This window comes from Trichoderma ghanense, assembly GCF_004382785.1.
Source record: "Trichoderma ghanense strain CCMA-1212 chromosome Unknown scaffold_7, whole genome shotgun sequence".
NCBI lineage: Eukaryota > Fungi > Ascomycota > Sordariomycetes > Hypocreales > Hypocreaceae > Trichoderma > Trichoderma ghanense.
In genome coordinates this window covers 1,005,496-1,019,668 of record NW_027395670.1, presented here as the reverse complement: position 1 = coordinate 1,019,668, position 14,173 = coordinate 1,005,496, and the positions used below count along the sequence as shown (strand labels likewise).

The 14,173-nt window shown below is 54.0% G+C and overlaps 4 protein-coding genes across 4 annotated transcripts; 1 reads left to right on the top strand and 3 right to left on the bottom strand.

The window, feature by feature from the left end:
* Window positions 1–172: 172 nt before the first annotated feature.
* Window positions 173–1,315, bottom strand: CCMA1212_006481 (uncharacterized protein; the record flags this gene model as incomplete). The annotated part of the gene is made up of 1 exon (XM_073703702.1): window positions 173–1,315. One exon carries the CDS (start codon window positions 1,313–1,315, stop codon window positions 173–175), a length of 1,143 nt encoding a protein of 380 aa, XP_073558076.1.
* Window positions 1,316–3,699: 2,384 nt separating this feature from the next.
* Window positions 3,700–4,191, bottom strand: CCMA1212_006480 (uncharacterized protein; the record flags this gene model as incomplete). The annotated part of the gene is made up of 1 exon (XM_073703701.1): window positions 3,700–4,191. The coding sequence occupies one exon, from the start codon at window positions 4,189–4,191 to the stop codon at window positions 3,700–3,702; it is 492 nt and encodes a 163-aa protein (XP_073558075.1).
* A 903-nt stretch (window positions 4,192–5,094) lies between these two features.
* CCMA1212_006479 (uncharacterized protein) lies at window positions 5,095–6,109 on the bottom strand (the record flags this gene model as incomplete). The annotated part of the gene is made up of 4 exons (XM_073703700.1): window positions 5,095–5,362; window positions 5,438–5,724; window positions 5,780–5,966; window positions 6,033–6,109. The coding sequence occupies 4 exons, from the start codon at window positions 6,107–6,109 to the stop codon at window positions 5,095–5,097; spliced, it is 819 nt and encodes a 272-aa protein (XP_073557921.1).
* Window positions 6,110–10,621: 4,512 nt separating this feature from the next.
* Window positions 10,622–13,625, top strand: CCMA1212_006478 (Glutamine synthetase; the record flags this gene model as incomplete). Its single annotated transcript, XM_073703699.1, has 7 exons — window positions 10,622–11,023; window positions 11,131–11,215; window positions 11,242–11,411; window positions 11,858–11,950; window positions 12,545–12,888; window positions 12,950–13,032; window positions 13,099–13,625. 7 exons carry the CDS (start codon window positions 10,622–10,624, stop codon window positions 13,623–13,625), a joined length of 1,704 nt encoding a protein of 567 aa, XP_073557922.1.
* Window positions 13,626–14,173: the final 548 nt, after the last annotated feature.

Below are 14,173 nucleotides of genomic sequence, written 5' to 3'. Positions count from 1 at the left end.
TGATATCTGGAAGGTATAAACAAAGGAGATATATTAAGACAGTAAGCGTTTGCTACTAGATGCACCACCTTCACCAAAGACAAAGAGATCGCATTCTATTCGCTGACCAGCACCAACCTTCTATTTCGCTTGCATTGGCTCAGTCCAGCCCTCCACGCATATGCAAGATCCCTTAATACGCGGCCAGGCCCGAAGCACCATCCGCAACCGGGATGCCCTGTCCCTTTCCAAAAGAGCCACCAATCGACTTGAGAGATCCATCAGCCTGGATCTTCCAAGCAGCAATGGCGCCGCTGCCACGGAGAAGGTTGTACAGGTAAGCACCGTCGCTGCTGAGAGCGAGATCGACCGGCTCGCTTCCCTCGCCAGTGAAGGCCTCGACGCCCTTGATCAGAGTGGCGGTTCCGTTCTCAGCGACCGAGTAGCTCGAGATGGCGGCGGTGATGAAGCTGGCAGTGTAGGCAAACTTCTCGTCGGGAGTCACCACGACCCAGCATCCGTCCGTCTGCTGGTTCTTCTCCGACTTGGTCAGGGGCTCGAGAACGGGGACCTGGCCGCCGCTGAGATGGTACGTGGACAGAGCGGCGTTGCCCAGAGCAGGGAGGCCGGACTCGACGACGTAGAGAGTGTTGGACTTGCCGTAAATTGCGCCAAAGGGACGAAGGCCGCTGGAGGCGACAGAGGCCAGGGGCCCGAGGCTCGCATGGCCGTTGGACGCCAGGGAGAAGACGTCGATGGTGCTGCTGACCTTGTTGGTGACGATGAGGGAGTGGCCGTCGGGGGCAAAGGTGACGGTGCCGGGGACGCCAATGGGACTGCTGGTGGCAATGGTGGAGTTTGTCAGGGGCGAGAGGAGGCCAGTTCTGCGGTCGACCTTGAAGCCAAAGATGCCCGTCGAGGCGACGGAGCCGTCGAGCACGTAGGCGAAGCCCGTGCTGCTGAGGGAGATGGAAAGCGGCTGGTCGCCGGCGTAGACGGACTGGATCTTTTTGAGGCTGGAGCCGCTGACCTCGAAGACGGTGACGCGGTCGTCGGCCGGGTTGACGGCGTAGAGGAAGCGGTGGTCGGCGCTGAGCTGGAGGCCGCCCTGGGTGTCGAAGTCGACGCCCTGGCCGTGGCCGCCGGTGGAAAAGGTGCCCGTCTTGACGAGGGAGCCGTCTGCGTTGCGGGAGAAGGCGATGACGGCGTTGTCGACGGCGTTTGTGAGGGCGAAGACGGCGCCTTTGGAGGGGGCTCGGCCGTGGCTTGTGCTGGGGGCGGCGAGGACGGCGGTGAGGCTGGTGAGGCTGACGGAGGCGAGGGTTGAGAACTTCATGGTGAATATGGTGATGCCGGTTGTATCTTGGGATGAATAAGGAAAGATGAGTAAATGAGTGTGTACTTGTATTAGAGGTTGTGGTAGTTGGAGGTGAGGTGCTTGTGAAGAGTTGGAGATGTGGGTGATGATGGGGACATGGAGTTACGAAGAGCTATTGCCCTCGTTATATATCTTGAACTTGTCAATGACGGGCAACTCTGCTTCCAATCACTTCCTCCATCTCGATGCCCCGAGACCCCCCAGGATGTCTGAGTTGATTACTGTGGAGTCTGGAGTCCTGGATCCTGAAGAGTAAGGCTGAGCAGCTGAGGCCAGCCAAGCAGTTGGGTGTGGAGTATCGTCAACTCCCAGAGACGTTATTCCGCATCATGTTCCCACAAACGATCCTCTGAATTGGCATAGAGGTTAAAATTCCTCCCCTGAGAGGATTGCCTCTTTGGGCGAGCAGAGCATATTCTGCTGATGCAAAGCTTCAAGTTGACATCATGAAGCAACGGTGCAATACCCCAATGTTTCTATTTCTAACCAACACAGACCAACACCATGGCTGCCCCTGCGTCTAGCACGAAATGTCCCGGGCAAAAAAACCAAACAAGAACACAGGCCCGAAGCACATTGTCATGTTGTCAGCACTCAAGGGTGGGAACTTCAAAGCTGTCGAGCTCTGCTGCCCAATTTGCGGGAGGTTTTCCGATGCTGTCTGGGGGAGAAACAACATAAGCACCCAGCTTCCTGGGGGGATCTGCAGCACGATGCGCCGTTGATTCCAAATTCCATGTGTCAAGCTTATTCTGCGCCGTGGCGCTCATTTTAGATGTGATGGGACCACGACTTCGATTCGTGCCCTTGCGAGTGGAATGTATAGTCGGAAATCCGGGATGGTTTCGTGATTGGTAACTTGTTGTTAACCTGGTATTGAGGTGTCCATGGGCTTGGAATACGGTTCGGACGAACTCGGCTCGTCAGCCATCCCGCGATGTTGCAATTCCTGGACGGGTAGATGAAGAACATGCATATTCTAGAGATTTGTACTATTCTAGTTACAGAGAGTTTGTTTAGTTCAGTCTGGTTTTGTGAAGTGTTCATTCACCGTAGGTTGAAGCAAAAAATTGATGTTTGCTTCTCTCGCCCAGCAGACGCGCGCAAAGTTCACGCCCAAGCAAAGCACTGCCACGGGGCATCACCTCCAAAGCTGACAGTATGGCAAAATACTATACCTTTGAAAATCAGTCACCAACTGCATTTCTATATCTCCCTCTAGTTCAGCTTCGACACTTTCGCGGGCTCGAACTGCTTCAAGTGACGCATCGCAATGCCCGAAAAAGCGTCGGCCTCGAAGTGTGAAGACACGAAGCGATACCCCCCAAACACGAGTGATCCTGTTGACAGTCGAACAGTGACGGAATCACCTCGACACAGAGAATTCCAAATCAAATCCAACAGCCCTGCGCCAAGCAATGTCTCCAGCATCACTTGACCGAGCCAACCATCGAAAACGCGTACGTCTTTCAGACCAAGGGGGGACAGACTGGTTCTTTAAATTCCATCTCGAAGTCATGGAGCATCTTGCTACCTTATCTTGTCCTCCCGTTGCGATGCCGAAACCATCATGAGAGCCGAAGATTGACCAGGCTGCCTGCGAAAGTCAAGACTCCCTAAACACAGAGTGCTCGAGATTTTCGGCCAATTCCCAGCGGCCGAGGTTCTAGGAAACATGAAGAGCCTCCCAAAGACTTGGTTCACTCCTTTCTCGGAGACGCACGAGCTAGAGTGGCCTATACCGCTGTCATAGAATCAAGGTCGCGCATGCTGCTGCCCAAATATCTCGAACACGCCCAAATCGGTGGCGTTTGCTTCATGGAGGCTCTGACCGAGGAGTCGGTCCCAAGAGGAAGAACAGTGACGAGCCTGCCACAGCTGCCACACCTTTTCTCTACAACTTCCTACGCATTCAAGTGATAGTAAAGCGGAAGGGAAGAGATGGACGAAATAGCCAGCCATGTGTTGTCAGAGCTACAAGTCTTAGAAGACATAATTGCATGATAAGTGAACCCGCCCCAGTGGGCTTTCAAGCTGCTCTCCGTAGCTAAACCTGTAAAGAAAGATCCGCCCCGAACGCCAAAATGATAAACGACAAGATTCCTTCCCATTGTCCTCCTTGACTGGCGATATTCATTGTTCCATCACCGCCCCCTTCCCATTTCTGCTCTTGTTCGAGGGTCCGTCACTCTTCGTCGTCTTCAGCTTCAGCCTTGGTTTTAGCTTCAGGAAAAGGCAGAGCGATGTCGGCCGAAATGGATTTCGAGGGCAGGATCGCGCGAAAGAAATCAAATAACTGACTGTGAAGGTAATGTCGGTCAGCGAGGACGATTCCACCATGCTCAAATGAACGCATTGTGGACAGCGTCGTCTGACTCCTCTCCCAAGAAGATCAGAGGAGTCAGCCAAAAAAAGTCGACAAGAGCCGACCCCTGAGGAAGAGCCGTCTCCGAAGTGCTGCAAGAAGAATAAGCGGGCGGGAGACCAACAGTAACAGCCTCCTCAGCAGAGTGGGAAGCCTCGTCCTCGCGGGAAGAGGAGGCATCCTCAGTCGCCTCTTCGCCGCAAGGACCAGCAGAAGCAGGAAGCTCATCTTCGATCTCGTCCTGGTTCCAAACGTGCAGGGAGAGAGGAGACGGCGGGTGGAGGCGTCGGCCAGGAGTAAGTAGGAGGATGTGCGAGGCACGGAGCTTGCGGGCACTCTTGAAGGTATTGGCAAGGCGGACGATGGCTGCAGCGCCCTGGTTGGTGAGGCCAAAGAGCTTGAGCTCGCGCTCAATCTCCTTGAGGGTTCGGAGGGCCTTGAGGCTTGCCTTGACCTTTTGCTGGTGCATGGCTAGAGGTGGGGGAAAGGAGGAACACTTGGCTGATGCAAAGATCTTCAGAAAAAGGGGGGGTGGGTGAAGAACGAAAAGACTTCGCGAGAAGAAGCGCAGGAAAAATAGATCTGTTTGATGCGGAGATTTGGACGAGCAGAGAAAAGTTGCTTTATAGTGAAGGTTAGAGGATGGAAGATGGGAGATGGCTTGAGCAGACGGGCAGATATCGGCAGCTGCCACGAGGGAAATGCCCTACAGGTCTGTTCTGCCAGGCGGCCTTCACCGCACAGAGACGCCTCAAGTTCACTTTTTGCCCAGATTTTGTTCACCTCGCTTGGAATATGCGTTATTATTCAAACTTGTTTCGCAGCCAGCACGGTATTCACATTCGCTGGACGGAGAGTATCAGTGTTACGTACAATCTGACGGGTTCTTCGTCAAGAGCTACGCGGATCGAGGCTCAGAGAGGCTTTGCGGGTACGCGTGCTCTACCTGAAATGACAATAGGGAGGTAGGTATTTTGCGACGGAAGTACGTCCAGACCTGAATGATCAGGGTATGTCATATATTGCAGTGACAGTTGCAAAATGATTGAAGAGGATCCCTGGATGCTTGGTTGGTAGGGCAAGGGGTTGGAGGTATCTTGCGAGACGGATGTGACAGTGCCAAAGGGCAAGGAAGAGAGGAATCTGAAGAACAGGACAATCAGGACACTGACTCTTTAAACCCCCGAAGCTGCCAGATCGATTGAGGAGAAGCTTGATCTCATGATGCCACAAGCAAGGGATATACCCAGTTATTGCTACCGCGCCCCGATTCAACTGGACTAACTACCCATCTTCCTAGGAAACTGCATCGGACTACCGAGCCAGCTCGCAACATAAACGACGTAAAGAGACCACAGCCCCGATACTCCCCTCATCGCCGCTTCATATACGCCAGCATCCCTACGCCCACCAGCGGCACCACAAGTGCCCCAGCTGCCTTTACCATCGAAGCCTTGATCTGAGGAGTAATAACTCGGTCAACCAGCTTCTGGAATTGCGCAGGCGCGTTGCCAATGGGGTACGGGTCTTTGGGGATGTCCTTGTCGAGGAAGGGACATATTTGCTCCCAGCCAAATCCGCCTTCGAGGGTACAACAAAGGAGTTGGTCCTTTGGGACTAGACTTTTGACCTTTTGGCCACTGAAATGTCACATCTTGCGTTAGCTACTCAGCGTTATCCAATGGGGGGAAGAAGGAGAGGGAGAGTAGACATACTCGAGAACGCAGTCCCTTTTTGCCTGTTCCATGCCGCCTTTTATGCCCTTGTTGTGAAACATGACTTCTTCAAAGGCAATGTGAAGACCGACAAACGCCTTGACCCACGGGTCAAAGTATTGAGTCAAGGTGATGGGGAAGGAGTTGCAAGCTTTGAACATGCCGGCAATAGTATTGTTCATCGACCGCTCCCAGGCATTTGCGTCGCGCTCGACGAGTATGAACTTTGCATTCGGATAGAACTCGATGAACTCCTCGATGAAGAACTGCGGGATCTCGACAACTGCCTTTCAAGAAGCTTGTTAGTAACGCGTATTTGATTTTTGACGGCTTTCAACGTACATCGTAGTTGGCGAGCCACTTGTCAAACTCAGCCTTGCCGTACGGCTTCCCGGCGCCTTGATATTTGCAGCGGATGGCCTCTTCGAAGATGGCCAGGTGGGTGGTTCCCTGGAGAACGACTTCGTACATGTGATAGGCTGAGTAGCCGAGCTTGTTGAGGGCCTGGTATAGAGAGAATGTTCCGACACTGGCATTGGTCGGGCATTAGAGATACTGCGAGATGGATGGGGTCAAACAAGCCAAGGTAGCGTACCGGCTGCGGCTGAAGACAATGACTTTCTTCTCCTTCACCTTCTCTGGGGTGGGAAGTCTATCAATGAGGCGAGACATGATATTTTTGACTGCTTAGATCGTCAAAGGCCCAGAAGACGCTCGTTTCTTGTTATATTGAGATATGTATGTCAAATCATGACTATCCAGCAACCAAACAAGACAATCTACGACCTCCTATATATGTATCCCCCAGACAAACTAATAAACTAAAACCTTGACTTGGAATAATCCGGATTACGGTAACAGGGGCATAGGGCATCGGCTGCCCCAGCTGTAAAGTCAGCCTGGGCAGCAGAGCAGCTCCGATCGGGCTGGAATCCGATGACACGATGCACCGATATCTCGGACTTGGAAAAGCAAGAACTCAACTACAAGGGCTGATTAGTGATTAATCGAGAAAGCCTTGGACTAGGCCACCGAGAGCCAGGACATGATGCTGACGGGGGACGCCACGGTGTGTTAGGGTAGTCATCTTTGATGCATGATATCTCACCCTACAGACGCAATCGAGACTCGGAAAGAAAACGGCTCCCTGGAAAGGAAATGAGGAATCGAACTCCTGGATATGCAGCTGTATGAGCAAAGAGCGAGCATTCCCGAGCCAACTTCCTCTTCAATCTCTAACAGCGCGAAATGAAGCATCGCAGAAGAGGGTTGTCGGAAGTAAGCTCTAACAGCAAATGGCTCCGTTTAGCAACGATTAGCAGGGGGGAACCATCGTTCGCCCCGATGAGCCGGATCTCGCCTGTTGAGTCTGAAAGTAGAACGAAAACTTTCTCCCACAAGGGCTGACATTACATACACAACGGCGAGGCAGGGCTGACTCCGCGTTATTGGGAGGACGGGGAGAGATGAGATCCTGCTGGTTTGACGGACGATACGCGTATGACACTTTTTGGCTTAGAGGACAAGGGGGCGGATATTGTTAGTCATTAGTTTTCTGGATGGCAACGATATTTCATCATCAATGGGTTCCTACTGTTTGTGTAGAAACCTGATTTCAGTTTCGATCGTAGTGCCTATCGTGTCGTAGTCCGTTGCCATGACGTTGAAGCGCTTCTCAACGACAGATTGGCAAGACGAGCGGACACAGGGACAGCAACATATCATGCGAATCTGTGATCCATGTCCTCCATAGCCGACAACAACGACACCACAAAACTAACCGGCACTACTTTACTCCCAATAAGCAAACACAGAGGGAACATAGTTTTACAACAGACATTGAAAATAATAATTAGCCCGGCTCTCTCTCGTACGACCGTTGCCCTACGCCTCAATGGCTTGCTGACTGGCCTTGCTGAGTGGCTGAACCGGCCCCTCGATGTCGTTCGTGTTTTCGCCACTGCATGTGTCCAAACAGGCTTCAACGAATCCAAGGGCCCGGATCTTGATGGGCCGCTGATGATGCCATAAGCACATCAAGAACCCCGGATCGGCAGATGCATTATCCGGATTTGCCATGGACGATTGCTTCATCGAAGGGGTCTTTTGCTCCTCGTGAAGCATTCACGGGGTTTCTCTCCCCCGACGTGTGACACAAGACTTTTCCAGGCTGTCTGGTTGGCTTGGGGTTCGCCGTGCCGGGATAGCCCGCTCAAGTGGAGGCCTGTCACTGGGAATCCTGTCATGTTTGATCGGACCGGATCGTATCAATGTGGTGTCGCGAGGTCACGTAACGATGGCTTCAAGCACATCCTTTGTACTCGGTACCGCGCATTCTTTTTACATGTTACATTCGCTCAAAGATTGAGGCGTATCAAGCCTTGGGGGCCGTCAGGAATAATAGAATTTTTCCATACTTGGGGGGTGAATTCGCTGCGTGGGAGGCATGCGTTACATCTGCAGAAACGCATGTCCTCGGCGATATACAGGTACTACTAGCAGAGACAGAGAGAGAGCAGCCGACGAACCGGAAAAATTGCAATTCAGGCAAGTCAAAATCGCTTTCCCTTCTTCCCCACGCGTTAAAGAGACTGCAGCTGCGCGACAAGCCTCAAGAAGACGGACCCGTTCCCGGAGATGGGACCTCCCTCCCGCTCCGCTGAGCGATTTCGGGGGGGTCTGGGGGAGGCTTTTTGCGCGTCACAAGATGATTCTTCACCAGGGATCACTATCAAGGGCCCCCACCGGCGGCTAGAAAGTCGGGGTCAGCCCTTGTTCTGATTTTTTTTTTCTTCTGCTTCTCCTTCAAGTTTGTGTGTGCGTGTGGGTGCGCCAGATGCTGTTGGTGAAGTTTATGGAGGAACATCCTTAGGAAGAATCCGGGGATGAGCAGCCAATGAGCAGCGGGCGATAAGAAGACCCTGGAATGTGGCGGCTAGTGTGTCATGAGCCTCTCGGGGACATGGCTAGAGAAAGTCTTGATCTTTGTACTCCGTGGCTGTGGCGTCGATCGGGTACGGTACGGAGCAGGTCTGCGATGTTCTTGTCGATATGGCAGTTGGTCGAGGTGAGATCGCGAGAAATTCGAGGAGGAATTGGCCTGGATGGAAGCGGGTGTGATTAGCTGCCTTCGTGAAGCCATGCCAAGGTGTTGTATACAGTGGTGATGGTGGACAGGGGGGAGAGGAAGAGACGACGAGGCAGTTGGAAGGGATTGGTTCTGCATGTGCTACCACTGGCTCGCGCTCGCAAGGCTGTCTCTGGCATTTCTGCCTCCAATCGTTGGTGGACATGCCTCTGCCCATTAGCCGTACATGTAGCCCAACGGGCGGCATTCTCAAAGAGGTCTTAATTCCCCTGTTGCCGCAAGCAGGGAGCCCAAACGTTGCAACAACATCCGCGGGCTCGGTCGATTTTTCTCCTGTCTGGCTGCCCAAGCGGCTCAAACTGCAGCCGAAAGCGAGGGGCCGAAACAGAAGCCAAGCTGGGATCGTCCGTCTCCTCGGATTCACGTTCTTTGTTCGTCCCTCTCCCTTTTTGCTTGGAGACATGGCTAGAAGTCGGGATAAGATACTACTTACAAAGCTGGGAGGCGGCCTCTGCACTGTGCTCACATGTCAGACTGCCGCTTGCGGACGCACACGGCCAGAGACGGCTGTACAGTGGGCACGGAGCCGAAAGCCCGCTCACGGGGATCCTCGTGATGCGATGCGATGCGATACGATGCCCTCAGCGGCCGAACGGGCCACGGCGCCGCATATCTCGTACGTACAAACAATCGCGAAAGCCTTGCCTCCTCTCCTTTTTTTGCTCCCTGATGATGCATCGAAGCTTCTCCTGGACCCGGCAGATAGATAGCAGCCGGTGCTACTGTGCCTCTCGTGCTTCCCGCCGTCGTACCGGCAGCCATGCTTGGTGACACGTCCCTGACATATCGTACACTCGGCATAAGCCGATTCGATCCAGCGCCTAAATCATAACGTAAAAGAAAACCAAAAATACGTGGAAGCTTGGTTCGCGGCTCATGCCACCGCCTCGAAACAGGCACAGCTGTGAGATGCGTGGTGGCCCGTGATACCGCCAAGTGCCAGCCAAGTCGACCTCGTCAGTCCGTACGGAGCACCGTATCAGTGCCTAGAGGTACTGGATATGCAGGTCTCATGGGAGGGAGGCGCGAGTGCCTGAGCTAAGGCGCGGAAACGCCGTCGCTTGGACGCGTCGTTTGAGTTCTCTCGCATGATTCCGAGCGACTTTCCAAGTTCATTCAATCACAGTGCCAAAAGCCACTCTCTCTTCTGCCTCGGAGCAGTGGCTCAGCTCAGCTGGCCGGGGCGCACAGCCCCGGGTTCGCGACGGCTGAGTGGCTGCTTCTCGACCGACCCTTTTCGTGAGATCTGGCTGGCCAACTATTAACCGTATGTACCACTAGGAATCAAGATTACGGATAATCGCTGCAGGACTGCCGGTATCGTATTGTACGTAGGGAGAAGTGGTACTGGTACACCAGCAACAGCAAGAATGCAGTCAAGTCATCCCCAGCCAGCGAGCACATGCATTCGGATGCAGTCAGACTGACGGCGCGTACCCAACGATGCAGAAGCAGACTGATCAGACCCTGCAAAGCAACTCCGCAGTTCCAGATCGTCAAAATGCTAGGCAGATAGTGAAATGAAGCAGGCCCGGACAGTCATATCGCAAGTCATCGGATGGTAATCGGAGCAGGTTCACTGGCCCAAGCCCGCCTGGAAGCGCGAGTTCCTTTTCCGTGAGGTGTTTTTCATGTAACTCCATCTTCCTCCCCGACAATCGAGAATCTAATGACACGATTCAATGAGCAAAGCCTTCGGGCGTGCAGCCACTCAGAGCCCAGAGCCGGCCCCGACTAGCGGTCGAGCAGCCACCACCGGCCTCTGGCTGAGCCCCCTTATCAGGGACTCGAGGTACTTGTACTTTTTTTTGCGGGATGGGGAGGGCCTTGTAGGTACTCGTACAGTGTAGCCGGGAGGGCGAGCTGACTGGCAGCACAAGTACCGATGACGGAGGCAAAAGTACAGGCAATTTACGATTGCTTTTTGAGTTTTTGAGAGCTTCTGACGAGAGAGGTTTGGGGGAAGGGGGGAAAGTCTGGACCGATGGAACGAGTTTCTAATAATACCTTTCAAATGCTGGGCTGGGGAGAGATGGATGGCTATACATAGTACTCGTAGTAGGTGTGTATGTCAGTTTGAGAGGTCCGGAAGAAGAGGTGGTTCTGACTCGACGAAATCAGACGGGGAAGAAGAGGGTCGAGCAAAGTACGTAGCGCTGCCTGCTTTCTTCTACAGAGCTTCTGGATCAACCTGCCTGGCAAACAGGAATCGTTTGACCTGCAAGCCATTGCGCACAGGAACACCCGTGATGCAATCGAAGTACAAGTACAGGCAGATCGCGATGCCGCAGCTGGGCCTGGCCTCCTTGTTTCCGTACCGCTACCACGCGATAACCGGGCCCCATCCACCAGGGCCGGACTACTCAAGAGGTGGCACCAAGATAACAGGACCCGGTCCTCATGTGGCAAAGCAACTCCATACTCGACCACTCCACAATGTGTGACGATACGGGGGCAAGTTGTGGGCGAATGGAGCAAGACTTGTGAGATGGCTCGACGATGAGGTACCTACTGTATGTACCTGACTGCTGCTTGTATTTTGCAGATGCCAGTCGAGGAGGCAGATGGCAGTGATCAGGCAAACTCAGTAGACGAACGAAAGGAAGCAACTGTCGGTATTGGGCATCCCAGTAATATCTGGCTTCATCGACGATAGAGTCGAAGATAGGAACCGGTTGCGATAATCAAAAGGGTTTGGTTGGCAGCGCCGGTTATGATTGCGTCGACCACCTTGACGAGGGCATCTTCCGAAAGTGTCCAACCAAACGAGGGACCCAAACCAGAAGGACGACGACGAGGCAGTACATCCTTACACAGTACCGCACAGTGCCTGTCTGACTCTCTCCTGCCATAGCGCCGCCCACGGGTGAGAATCTCAAGTGCTGCTGCTTCCAGCTGGGGGATACATAAACCTCGTCGCCCGTGGCGTCTTTCGCGCTTCGATCTCTCTTCTCTCCCTCTACTTGAGCATAGTATCCAACAGCTTGTTTGAACTGCATCCATTCGCATTCACTCGCATTCACCTCATTTCCATCCCGTCGTTTCTCTCTTTCCTCTCCCTCATCACCACACACAACCGCCCATCATGGTGAGTCTTGCTCCATTCCTACAGACTCTATCCCGCACATGTCCCACCTCGTTACTGACTTTCTACGTCAACAGGCCAACCGACAGATCTCAACGTCTCGAACTGAGCTTGTACGAATTCCTCCCTCTCCGCCGACGAACCACGCAATCGAGACGCGACAATGCTGACTTTGCGCCCTTCACAGCTGAATAAGTATCTCAAGCTCGACCAGCAGGGCAAGATCATGGCCGAGTACGTCTGGATCGACTCAACCGGCGGAACTCGATCAAAATCAAGGGTGTGTACCACTTCCTCTCTTCGTTATCTCGACCCCTGTCGGCTGCATTGTGCATCGTCCTGCATGGCGCATGCAACCCCCCCGATTTGTCCCGGTTTTTTGGTGGCGGGGCAACGGAGCCAACAGGACGCCACAAGAAGCGTCTTTGGTGTGGCTTGAGAACTGGAATTCAGAGACCACAAGGAGAGACAGATCCAGGGCGAGGGTCGCTCACGGCGCTCTTCTCTGGCTGTGATGCTTCTGCGGTACCTGATTCCTGGCTCAGGGCCTGGCTGTTTGCGGAGACGGCAGGGACGAATTCAAAACTCGTGTCTCCCTCTCCGCCGAGCTGAGCCTCGCCGCTTCCAGAAATAGCCCCAAGAACATCCCTGGCCTCTCTGTTACCAAACGCGGAATACGGGAGACCCGCTCCGCCTCGTCCGTAACTTGCGTCGCCCCGTATGACTCGGCCAGCGTCGGGTATTGGCACGGATCGTCGTGGGCGGCGAGAAAGGAGGCCAAGGCGGGAGAAGGGGTGACGCCATGATGAACCATCTCGCGCAACGTACATCGCGATCGTCTCTGTTCTGCTGCTAACGTTGGATGCTCGAATAGACGCTCCCCGAGCTCAAGGACAAGAAGTACGAAGTCGCCGACCTGCCCGTCTGGAACTTCGACGGCTCGTCCACCGACCAGGCCCTCGGCCACGACTCAGACGTCTACCTGCGCCCCTGCGCCGTCTTCAACGACCCCTTCCGCGGCTCTCCCAATATCATCGTGCTCGCCGAGTGCTGGAACCCCGACGGCACCCCCAACAAGTACAACTTCCGCCATGAGTGCGCCAAGGTCATGGAGGCTCACGCCGAGCACGAGCCCTGGTTCGGTCTCGAGCAGGAGTACACCTTCCTCGACTCCGACGACAGACCCTATGGCTGGCCCGTTGGTGGTTTCCCTGCTCCGTATGTCACCCCGTTGCCGCCTGTTGCGCCCATGATCGTTTTACTGACGCCTTTGATACAGTCAGGGCCCCTACTACTGTGGTGTAGGCGCTGGCAAGGTCGTCCTGCGTGACGTTGTCGAGGCCCACTACAAGGCCTGTCTCTGTAAGTTGCTCTGCTTGATACTCTGCTGTCCCATTCGAACACAGGCTAATACAGCTTCTTGTCCAGATGCCGGCATCAACATCTCCGGAACCAACGCCGAGGTTCTCCCTGCCCAGTGGGAGTTCCAGGTCGGTCCTTGCACCGGCATCGAGATGGGCGACCAGCTGTGGATTGCCCGATTCTTCCTGTCGCGCATCGCCGAGGAGTTTGGCGCCAAGGTCTCCCTGCACCCCAAGCCCATCAAGGGCCCCTGGAACGGCAGCGGCCTGCACTCCAACTTCTCCACCAAGGAGATGCGCGCCGAGGGCGGCATGAAGTACATCGAGGAGGCCCTCAAGGCTCTCGAGCCTCACCACATCGAGTGCCTCGGCGAGTACGGCGAGGACAACGACCAGCGCCTCACCGGCGACTGCGAGACGGGCTCCATGGAGAAGTTCAGCTGGGGCGTCGCCAACCGTGGCACCTCGATCCGTGTCCCTCGCGAGACCGCCGCCCGCGGCTGCGGCTACTTTGAGGACCGCCGCCCTGCCTCCAACGCCGACCCGTACCGTGTCACCCGGGTTCTGATGACGTCCATCTTCGGCAAGGTCTAAGTGGATGACCACAGCGGACGATGATGACGATTTAGACACCAACTCGAGGGTTGTTACCCACCGGGAGCGGAAAAGGCTTACAGTTATGAGATGTTAATGTGAATAAGAGGGAAATCGTGGGATGCCAGAGCGCTTCCATGGGGTTAGTTATGGCGTATGGGGTCTATATTGCTTTTCTTTTCTTTTTCAACCATGATGCGGGAGAGGTTCCGTCAGTCATTAGTTAGACGTGAAGACTGCACAACGCAGTGCGATTTAGATTGCGGGTGAATACCATCAGAGGGCTTCACAACAAGCACCTGATTGTTGCTCTGTTTTTTTTGTTCCATCTGTTTATAATTATAATGCCTGCTCATGCGGTTATGATGCAGTCTCTGTTTATAATCTATAGTTTTACTACCGCTGCGATTCCGAAGACATAATCATATCGCTACTTTCTACTATCATTCACCTCGGGTATAATATTCTTTACCAGCACTATATAGCGCCGTCTTCTTGTATGGTTCCTGCTCCAATTCTTGTTTCCCTGCAGGCATCGTCCCTCCTTC